The sequence below is a fragment of the Apium graveolens genome, chromosome 1, assembly GCF_009905375.1.
Source record: "Apium graveolens cultivar Ventura chromosome 1, ASM990537v1, whole genome shotgun sequence".
NCBI classification, from domain to species: domain Eukaryota; kingdom Viridiplantae; phylum Streptophyta; class Magnoliopsida; order Apiales; family Apiaceae; genus Apium; species Apium graveolens.
The window spans coordinates 196,488,290-196,499,798 of NC_133647.1; the positions used below are offsets into that span (position 1 = coordinate 196,488,290).

General features: G+C 34.5%; 1 protein-coding gene across 2 annotated transcripts; it reads right to left on the reverse strand.

Moving 5' to 3' along the window:
• Positions 1 to 3,384: 3,384 nt before the first annotated feature.
• Positions 3,385 to 11,509, reverse strand: LOC141676562 (protein NETWORKED 1A-like). 2 transcript variants are annotated; one of them, XM_074482244.1, is made up of 5 exons: positions 11,385 to 11,509; positions 10,499 to 10,581; positions 10,152 to 10,369; positions 5,168 to 9,438; positions 3,385 to 4,621 (listed from the first exon to the last, which is right to left on the reverse strand). In XM_074482244.1, exons 3-5 carry the CDS (start codon positions 10,255 to 10,257, stop codon positions 3,611 to 3,613), a joined length of 5,388 nt encoding a protein of 1,795 aa, XP_074338345.1. In that variant the 5' UTR covers positions 10,258 to 10,369; positions 10,499 to 10,581; positions 11,385 to 11,509; the 3' UTR covers positions 3,385 to 3,610. The 2 variants fall into 2 exon arrangements, with proteins under 2 accessions (XP_074338345.1, XP_074338336.1); XM_074482235.1 differs by having other exon boundaries at positions 11,322 to 11,497.

Sequence of the window (11,509 nt, forward strand, 5' to 3'; positions counted from 1 at the left end):
TGGAGAGTGTGTGTGCATGTGTATCTAGAAGACTTGAATGTTATAGTAGCTAGCTACTACTTGTACGAAATTGGTATTATATGTTGTGTTCTAAAAATCGGTCTAAGCCGCCTGCCGCCTAGGCGGTGGTAAAACGCCCCGACTCGGGTCTAGGCGGTGATTTAGACATTTTTTTAAAAAATCGGGATTAGGCGGGCTACGCGGTCAAAAATAGGTCTCTGACGGTGTAGGCGGAAAATAATTAAAAAACATTTTTTTATGTTTTTATAATTTTAAATCGTTAATTTCATAATTTCACACAATATCATGTCAATTTCTATTATAAAGTATTGGTAAGAAGTAACATGTAATCTAATATATTTATTTTCTCACTTAAAATATAAAAATGACATATTGTAATTAGTTTAAAAGTGTGAATTAAAATATAGTTAATATTATAAACTCAATAACTAGTACTGTAGTACATAACGAATGTCAAATGTGTAGATATTGTTTAATATCATTATAATTTCTTTTTTCAAACAAATATTTGACATATTGATCATTATATAATTATAAAAATTAAAAATAATATTAATATTCTTCCGATTAATGTTCCGATTAATCTTCGACTTGCCGATTAATCTCTCGAAGATACCCTCACCGCCCTGCCACGCCTAGCGATTTCTGGAAGACTAATTATATGTTGGTGTGAGAGTGAGAGTATGTTAATTTACAGGAAAGTTCGAAAATTGTTGTTGTTATGATTGTATTATAGCGACTCGTTTCGTGGGAATGCATGCATCAGCAGTGGACTAATTTTACTTTCTTTTTTTTTGTAATCTAGATTACCAAACACGGTTTCTAACATCTTTTAAACAATTTTTCTATTGTGTGGCTGTACAAGTATATATAATAAACGGAAAAAATTAAAAATTAATATTATTTTGATTAATAAATTTTTTGTGAATATAAAGGTGCATTAATATCATTGTTACAAAAAAAGTATCAATTAAAATAAATTAAATTTTTAACTTTCCGTCCTTATTACGTGCACATGGGCATAAAATAAAAAAATTCATATTTTCAATGAATCGTTAGTTGTTTATTATATGTTTTTATGTATAAATGAAATCAAACATAACCGATATACGTTAACAGGGTATTATCTGAAAAATATTATTTGACTTATTGAGGAGGTTAAAAAAATATACGCAGATCTAATTACCGTTTCGAAGACATTGTTTTTAGAAAAAACCCAACTTATGTACATTTTGTTGTTAATGAAAAAGCGAGTAACCAAAAGTCGGTTATGAAATATAATTATATAGGTACTACTTAATTAATAACATAAATGTTTTTGAATGATTTATATATAATCAACTTAGAATTGTTTCTTCAAAAATAGACATATTTAGGTAGTATTTATAAAGTATTCTAATTTTGTTTTGATAATACTTAAAATCGTAAAATTTTATTTTAGGGACGGACACGGATTTTCGTTAATTTAGGCCCCGTTTGGTATTGCAACAACAGCTGCAGCAGTTTTTTGCTGAAAAACTATCAGAAAGCTGTTTGGTAAATTCTAAAAAACTGCTGTCTGAAAAAACACTTTTGGTCTAAAAGCTGCTGTTATCAAAAGCATGTTCCCTCATACTTTTGGAAAAAGCTGTTTTCAGCTTTTACAAGAAATATCTATCAGTTTCACCATCAAACATTTTCAAAAACATTATTTTTATATATTATATTTCAAAATATGCATAAATTAAAAAAAATTATCAAACAGTTATCTATTTCTGACAGCACTTTTTCCACTAATACTTTTTTTCAAATCACAGCAGTTTTCAACCGCACTCCCAAACGGAGCCTTAGTTGGTAGCTAGCGGGAAGATATGGTCATCTTGCACCAGCGGTTAACAGCTTGATTTTACACTTACCTCAACAAACTGCAATTTTTAATTAAGCGTTAGTTGAGAAAATATAACTGATAATCCACTTATATTGAATTAGTAAAACACTCGTACACACACAACTATTTACTTTACATTAACGTGTATTTGTGATTAAAATTAAGTCAGTCACCTGTCCTCTTAATTTTGTCGTGGATCAATTTATAAATTATTCGGAATTTACAAAAAAAAATAAAAAATTATTTACGGTTTTACCAACTCCTCTTAAAAAAATTTGTAAAAATACTATTTTACTCTAAAAATATTTGTAAAAATATACGATATTGTATATGTGTGGCAATTTAGTTTAAATTATGTAACAGTTTAGGTTTATGTTGCAATTTAGGTTGTAAATATTGTTTTAATTTACACAACATATTTTTACAAAAAAATTTATAAATTCAAGTTGTAAATGTGGTTGGAAAAATGGTTGAACATATTTTTACAATTATTTTTAAAAAGTGATAGTATTTCTGCAAAAAAAATTAAAATTTGGGTATTTATGAAAAACCCCCCAAATTATTCTTCATACAAAATCACTCAAATAAATATAAATTTATTTTTGTTTTCACTTATTGTTTTAAAAAATAAATAATTATTTAAATTTATTTAAGGAGAACAGCTCTTAATTATACTTTTTTTCATGAAACATGCATTGACAATTTTACTCTTTAATATTAATTATTAATCCAGTAAATTGATGGTTTTGCAATTAAGAACTACTTAAAAAAATGAATTTGTAAAATATAGAAGTCAAACACTATGGAGTAGACCCAACACTTTTCAATGATAAGGAAAAAAAGGTTTAAAGATTTTTTAGTATTTTCTTGTCCAAACAAAGGTTTGTTGTGGTAGTAGTTAAATAAAGATAAATAAAAACAATTTTATAATAATAGTTAGTAAAAAAGGATAATTATGTCGAGAAAGTTTAATTAAAGATTCACGCGGCAAATCAAGTAAGTGCTCTCTAGCTGCAAAATTATATATTTGCCAGGTCCACGCTGTCTGAAAATATGTTATTTTGGGCTTTTATATCAAATTTTATGATGGGGAAATTTGAATAATTTAAATATTAATATTCCCACTTTCTGTGAAATAATGGAAACTTGTTCATGTCAGAAAACATGAGAGGTAGGTAAGAATTAGAAACTTTTGTTAAGAAAGAAAAAAAGTTTCAACATGAAAGAAAAAGTCCTCAATTCGTCAATGGCAGTGTTCTAAAACTTGGGAGTAGTAGGACTCTCGGAGGTATTTCCTATCCGATTTTGATATACTCAGTCATAATTCGGTTTTTTATTTGGACTCGGGTCAAACTCGGAGCTCCCAGTTTTGCCCAATAACTTACTTGGAAGAAAAATGTTCCTAAATACGTATTTAATGAATTACATGAGCCTGTAGATAGTGCATTTTAACTAGGGTGGCTTGTGGATTAAGTTATTCTCATGATGCATACCTAAAACTAATCTCAGATTGGGATTTCAGCTTCTGAAGTAGATGAGATTATTGGTAACCAGGTACAATTAGAGCAGCTTATCAAGATTTATTACATCCCAAATAAACTTAATGACTAATAGTTTATGCAACTACAACTTAGAAATGATACTCTCAATAATGTAAAAGTAGCATTCCAGTCCAGGAAATTTTTAAGTTACTGCTAAAAGCTAACTTGAAAATTTGATGCATTAGATGTTAGCTTCTCTAGCAGAAGGTCTAAAACAGCCACAGAATCGACCTTTCTTTCGCCTTCCGTTGCTTCTTTTTCCGCGGTGAAGAATGAAGTCTCTCAGAATTATCGATGTTCTGCTCTTGGTCTTTGAAGCTTGGTTTATTCCTTTGCTTTTCTTCTCATCATCTAGTTTCGACAAGACATATTGGATCTTTTGAACCTCTAACTGCAACCTTCCAATCTTCTCGGACCCTTTTCGTACCTGTTCTGCAACTCTCTTCTTCTGGACACTAACGGCCTCCTCTAGCTCGGTAGAACTCTTCCCATCTGAATAAAATAAAATCTCCTCTATCTTCCTGGTCATTTGACCATTTAAATTAAAGAGCTGTATTGTGGTCTCCTCGACTTCTTGCAACTGTTCCTCCACTGTTTCGAAATCAAGATTCTTAGCCTTTTTGCTTTTCTTGTTTGTTTCTAATTTTCTTCTGAGATCCTGCACCGTTATCTGAATATTTTCCAGTTTTTGCCCATCAGAACCTAATCTCTCTAATATTTTCTTGTGGTTCCCTCCTAAATCAGGTTTGGATTTACTACTAGAGATCTGTAACTTGTCGACTCCCAGCTCCTTTTCCATTTCTGATTCTGAAGACGGATGTGTATTCCTGTTTTGTGCATCTTCACATCGATCATGGACAATATCATCTCCAACTGTTTTATAGGCCTGCTTTTGATAAATGTCAGTGTGACCAATGTCATCTGTTTCCCATAGCACTAGCATCTGATCATCTGCACTACTAGTTCCTCTTCTACTACCTCTATATAGTGACTGGTCTGAGACTTGATCAAGTGGAATATCTTTCATGAGAATCCCATTCTTGTTCATTTGTTCAACAACTACTTTCTCTACCGCTTTAATCCTATGCTGCAACATCTGCAAATCTGAGAGTCCATCTCGCGTAGGATACTCTTGATCATTTTTCGGTCCTTTCAAAACTCCTCCATGAGCAAGAGACTCCATCTCGACATCCTGAGAATTGAGATATGTGAATGCAAACAAAATATGCCAAGTTTATTCTCAAATCATTAATACTTGATATATGATACGAGACCCCAGAAAAATTGTTGAAAGTGTTCAGAGCAGTGAGCTAACTTAAAAAACTCAAACTCGTTGGAAAAGGATATATCGAAACCATTTAAATCTGTTGACATATATATATCTAAACTTAAGTCTGGAGTCGAATTTAGGATCTTATTTATTGAGCAGACAACTATTCACACGGATAACTATTAGAAACAAATTTAAAATGTTTGGGAGAAGTAATTTTAGATGACGATTCTGAACACATTAGTTTGCTATACTAGAAAACAGAAGCTACAAATACGTTTTGTTTGGATACAGAGTCCGACCCTTCAAGCAATATAGGTTACTAACACTCATAAGAACAGTGCAATATATTCCTCCACATAATAATGAACTAATAGGCTAAAAACAAAGGATTTCTCAAATTCGCTAAATATTATGAAACCTAGATGTTGAAGTAACATATTAAGATCAAACAAGGAGCATCGTTACCTTTGGTCTTCGATTGTCGCCTCCAACATGCTTCTCCCAAGAAAGGGTACTGTCTTCGAGAGATTTTATGTCATCCTTCAGTGAAGCTATAGCAGGGGCATATGCAAGTAGCTGGGCTTTTAGTCCTCCAATTTCCCTCTCCATGGAGTTAACTCTTTCTTTCATCTGTTCAATTACTTCTGTTTTAGAAGCACTTTCATCTTGAAGAGTGTGGCACACTCCAGTAAGCTCATGAACCTTTTCTTCGACCAGAACTTCACAAATACCAGAGACTTGTAGGTCAAAATAAAATGTTGAAGCCTCAGCATCATACAGCTCAAACTCTTTGTGCCTCTCTTGCAGTTCCGAATTCAGGTTTTCTTCTCGAATTGTTCTAGCCACTATTTGTTCATTTAGCGTATTAAGTCTGGCTTCCAAATTTTCTTTAACTTCAAGAAGAGATTGAATTTCCTCGTGCTGGCTCGTATTGTTATCAGACAGTTGAAGAATACGAACCTTTAAATTTTCTTTTGTGATTTCTGTTTCCTCATATACCTTCTTTAGTTCCTCTAGATTTCCGCACAACTCTGAGTTCAAGTTTTCTGTTATTATAAGCTTCTGCTCTGCATCAGAAAGTTGCTTTTCCCTGTGGCTTAGCAAGTTTGCTCCACTTGATATTTCTTGCTTCAATTTGTAGTTTTGATCTTTCGCACCAGACAATTCCATCTCTACCTTCTCAACTACATTTTGCATTCGTAGATTTTCTGTTTCATTGCTGTCTAACTTCTCTCTCAATGTGCTAGCCTCCTCCTCAAGTTCAATGTGAACCCCATGAAGATTGTTTAGGTCTTCAACAAGTACTCTCAGTTCTTCTGCATCCTCGGTCCTAAAGCCTTCATAAACTGTGGCTATACAGTCCGATTTCAACATTTCCAAGAGAACAGTATTATTTTCCTCTTCCAAAATAAATTTCTCCTCCTTCAGGTCTGAGAACTTTTGCAACAAAGTTCTATTTTCTTCAAGGACTTGAGAATATTCTTCTTGTAATTCAAGGTACGCACACTCCATACAAGCCTGCTTTACACGCAAACTCTGTACATCAGTAATAAGCAAGTCCACGTGATCCTTTTCCATGCTCAGCTCAGTTCTCAGCTGCCTGTTCATCTCAAAAAGATTTTGCCATTCAGATTGCACCACAAAAGACTTCTCTGTCACCGTTTTTAAGGCCTCATCCAGATTCTTCTTTTGGGAGACAACTTCCACGCCTTCTAGTCTCAGTTGCTCGAGTAAGGCTACAAGAACTGAATTCTCAACTACTAACTGTTGCTTATCATCACTAATTTGTGAGAGAGAATGCTTCATATTAGAAACATCTTCCAAAATATGATGCACAAATATTTGCTCGTTTTTATTTTTTTCATCTGTACCATTATCTGGACCATCTTCGAGGGCCTCGAAAATTTGATATATCCCCAATCTTAGCTTCTCAATCTCAACTACTAACAGATCCCCTTCCATCTGTTGTTCAAGGTTTTCATTCTCCAGCTCTGTAATCAGTTTTTCTGCATATTTGGAAGCATCAATGTGTTTCTGACATTCCGTCCATAGCATACAATTTTTTTCTTCCATATCTTTCACAAATTTCTGCAACATGAATATCTCAAACTGGGAAACAACAGCTTTATCAAGTTCCTCCTGATATTCTTTATTTCTGCACCGACATTCTTCTTGTAGGAGGTGGACCTGATTTTCCAGACTAGCTAGATGGGATTCTCTCCAGTGTAATAAACTTGCTCGCTCTTGCTTCTCTACTCTAAAAGAAACCCTTAAGTCTTCTAACTGAGAGTGTGTAGAATCCTTCTCCTTCTCTAGGCCTGCATATTTTTCTTCAAATTCTGTGAATTTCCTTTCCATGTTATCTAGTCTCTGACCAACAGTTTCCAACTGTGCTGCCAGGGCACTTCTTTCACTGATGAGATTAGCTTTCTCATTACCAAGCAATTGGCATAAATCTTCCAAGCTCTTTGATTTTGTTCTCAATCCCTCAATATCAACATTAGCACTAGAAAGGGAGTTCTCGAGAAAAGTGTTTCTCTCAAGTAATTTTTGCATATTTTCAGTGATAATTTGTAACTGAGACAAAATAAGGGATTTCTCAGTAGCAAGGGAAGATTTTTCAGCATGAAGAATATTGCAAGACTCTTGCAATTCATTAGCCCTCTCATTTGACCCTTCTAGCTTGCCATTTACAGCAGACAATAAGCTCTCCAATGAAGCATTCTTCATTAGAAGTTCCTCCATTTTTGCTGACTTTTTGAGAAGAATTTCCTTTTCAGCTATTTCACTCTCAAAGATCTGTCTTAACTTTAAGTTATCGTCCTGCAACTCCTTTACGGAAGTACCAACACATTCTGGGTTCAGACCAGCTAACTCTAATTGTTTAATTAGTGTCTGGTAACCCGTATCCAATCCAGTAATTTCCTTTTTGAGACAACAAATTTCTTGCTGGAGGGATTTACTTTTACCCAATTGTGATGTAACTTCTTCTTCAAGTCTCTCCTTCAACCTTGTCAAGCCACTTATTTCAACTTGCATATCAGTAATTGAACTGGTAGAAGATGAATTTACTTCAGTTAAGCTCTGATTTTCATCTTTGTACTTCCGGACCTCTTCTTCCAAACCATTCTTACACATCTCCATTTCCTTCAAGATCCGAAGTCCATTTTCGAGCTCCAAAGCCAGACTTATCTGCTCCTCTTGAGAATGAGAGTACATATTCTGCAGTGTACACAGACTGGCTTCGACTTGATCATAGCGCACACGTTCATCTTGCACACAGACCTGAAGTTTTTCCAACTCCCCGAGCTTCTCAGAAAGTTCTCTATCTTTTGAAGCAATCTTCTTTACTAGATTATCAGCCTCGAGCCTCAAAGTTTGATTTGACTTCTCCAAGAGATCAGACTTTCCTTCTGCAATGCTTAGTTTTGTAGTCCCCAACAGAATATCATTGTTGAGGCGTCTGATATCCTCTTGGGCACAGGAAATTTTCGTCTCCAGTGCCGATATTTTTTCCAAACAAAGATTATATTTAAGAGAAGTTGATTCCTTCTCTGCAGTAACTTCAGCCAGAGTTGTTTTAAGCTGCTCAACTTCTGTTTGAGCTCTTTCAGCTTGCTGCGTAAGACGTCTGGCATCTTCTTCCGCAAGAAAAACTTTTTTCTCCAAAATAGATATCTTCTCTAGACACTGTTTGAACTGAAGAAGACCAACTTCCTTTTCAGACTCTAATTTTAGTAACTCGGTTTTTAAAGATTGAGCTTCAAATTCTGCTTTGAATGTTCGCTCGTCAAGTCCTTTTGCCTCCTCTTGTGCGTGTGAAACCATAACCTCCAGACTAGATATCTTTTCTAGACAATTCTTGTTCTCAATAAGACCAGCATCTCTTTCTGCTTCTAATTTGACTATGGCTTCTTTTAACTGAAATAATTCAGATTCAGCCTTGCTTGCTTCTTCTTTGAGCCTCCTTGAATCATTTTCTGCACAAGTAATTTCTCCTTCCAGACTTGATAATGTCTCTAGACTCTGCTGATACTGAGAAACGACTGCTTCCTTTTCAGCCTGCATATCTACAAGGACCTTCTTAAGGTTTTCAACTTCATTTTCAGCTTTACTAGCACGATCAGACTCGGAAATGAGCTTCATTTTCAGGCTCTGATTTTCTTCTGATACATGCGAGTCATCATGCAGACTTTTTTCCTTCTCTTCTATATCATGATTTCGGCCTGCTTTTCCTACTGCTCCTTCTGCAAACTTCATATTGTGTGGGAGAACTTCTCCTGAACCAAACATCTCATAGAGCTGTTTCAACCCCTTCTTGTTAATTACAGCATCAGAATCTCCAAAAGAAGATCCACTCTTTACTGAATGCAGATCAGATGAAGAAATCCCCGCTGCATCCTTATGCAAGTCATCTGGACCAAAAAGTGCACGGATCGGGTGTGGCATTTTAGGCGTATGAGGCTCTGTAACATGAGCAGATCCTGAGGGCGACTCATCAGCCAGTTCAAAAGGTACCTGATTGGGAAATGCCTCTGTCATAGTTCGATGAGCTTGGCGAAGCTCCCCTGTTGCATGGTCATACCTTTCAGCTAATGCACGGTATGCTCGGTAAAACTCCTCAACCAACTTCATGAGCTCAGGACGTTTCTTATAGTACATTTCTGCCCTTCTTGCAAAGGAATCCGCATCTTCTTCAATGAGTTTGATCATTGCTTTTACTTTGGCATCCATATCTGTCAGTTGAAAATATAATGAATGTAGTTTAGATACAAGTATAAGCTTAATTATATCAAACATGTGATAAAAGCAATTGGTGGATGCTAAACGAGGGTCCCTTTTAGAAACTCTACTTGCACTGTGGATTTACTCTCTCCATATGGGTTGTCAAAAGTAAATTGTAGTGGATCATATTGCAAATTGATCTACCCAATCATGGTATAAACATTTTCATTGTAAACGACAGGCAACATTACACCAAACTTAGTACTTGATTTACTTTCAAAAAAGGATGAACTAGAAAGATTAAGTGCATGAATTTGAGGTGGAAATCCTTATGATGGCTTCAGGCTGACATAATATAACAAGACTTGCAATTCATTTATTCTTGACGAGGCCTATATTTGTGAATATCGATATCATAGAGAATATATATGTTATCTCTGTGGTTTCTAAAGAGACATCAGAAAGAAATGCAAGTAGACAATCATTGTAAACTGTAGACTGTGGAGTCATGATGAAAAAGTTGTTCTACGCAATATCTACACACTTTCCTAAATGGTCATCTATTATTAACTGGGGGAGTATTATAACATTTTTAATCACCATGAAAAATATACTAATTAATGAGACGATTAACCAATATTTGAACATGGAAATGCAAATAGCAGCAGGCAAAGGTGATAATCACTTAAACACAAACAACGATTCAAAAATAATGTAATCCAACCTGTAAGATTTTCCTGAAGCCATTTCGAATTCTTTGGGCTAATGTGGCTGTCCCACCACCACGAATACAAGCGCCTCGACTCCGAATGTAATAATGCCGTCGACATTACTCCAGCAAATAACAAATATACAATTGGTTTAGGCTTTCCTAAAACCTGTCCTATGTACCAGTGAAAGAAATCCAAGTAATGGGAGGCCAGCGTCGTGCCTCCCTTCAACCTATTAACAAAAGATCAGGGAAAAAACACATCAGAATGCAAGCATTCATACCAAAATTTCATAGACACTACCTGAAATTCATTTCAATCCGGAATCAAAGAAAAAATTACAAAAGCGTTACACCATTACCTCGTGTGCCAGAGCACAAAACCACAGCTATACAGCAAATGCAAGTTTTTGAATTAATGTCCAAGCCAATAAATCAACAAAGCCTGACAAAACCAATCACAAAGATATCAAAATGCAAATCAGATCTTAGAACTCATCAATTATAGAAACAGACTGCCCATGTGCAAATTAATACTAGACAAGTAGACATATAAGTATACCAAGAACATCATTATTTACCACCACAACACAAACATTTAGCTGCCCTATGATCCAGATTCAATAATTAGTCAAAAAATAAACAAATTCCCTGATCAACTGCAATAAATCAAAAAAACCACATCTACACTACAATACACTGTACACACACATTATACATAGTTACATACAAAATACAACACATTTAAGGAAAGAACAAAAATTAAATCTTTAAGCAAAAGGGTATCCTCAAAAACCATAAAGACTGAATCTTTTTAACAAAAAAATCAAGAACTTACCAACAGAGTAAAATCAAGAACTGGGGTTTTGAACAGTAACTCATTACAGAAGCCATCATCTATGTTACAGTACACTATACATATGCATATACATTATACATACAAAAACCAATTAAGATTGAATCTTTTAGCAAAAGGGTATCCTCAAAGACCATAAAGATTGAATCTTTCTAACAACAAATTCAAAAATAAATCAATGCATCCATTACAGTAAGCAAAAAATCATACACATTATACATACAAAATCCCACAGTTATGGAAAGAACAAAAATTGAATCTTTAAGCAAAAGGGTATCTTCAAAAACCATAAAGATTGAATCTTTCCAACAAAAAATTCAAGAACTTACAAAAAGAGTAAAATCAAGAACTGGGGTTTAGAACAGTAGCTTATTACAGAAGCATCCATTTACCATTATCTCTCCAACTCAATGCATATATATGTATGTATCTGTAACTATAATCTCAATTTTATTACAGCTCTAGCATTATGCTCTCCAATAGGTACTGTGTCAGTGTGACTGTGTCACAAAACGTT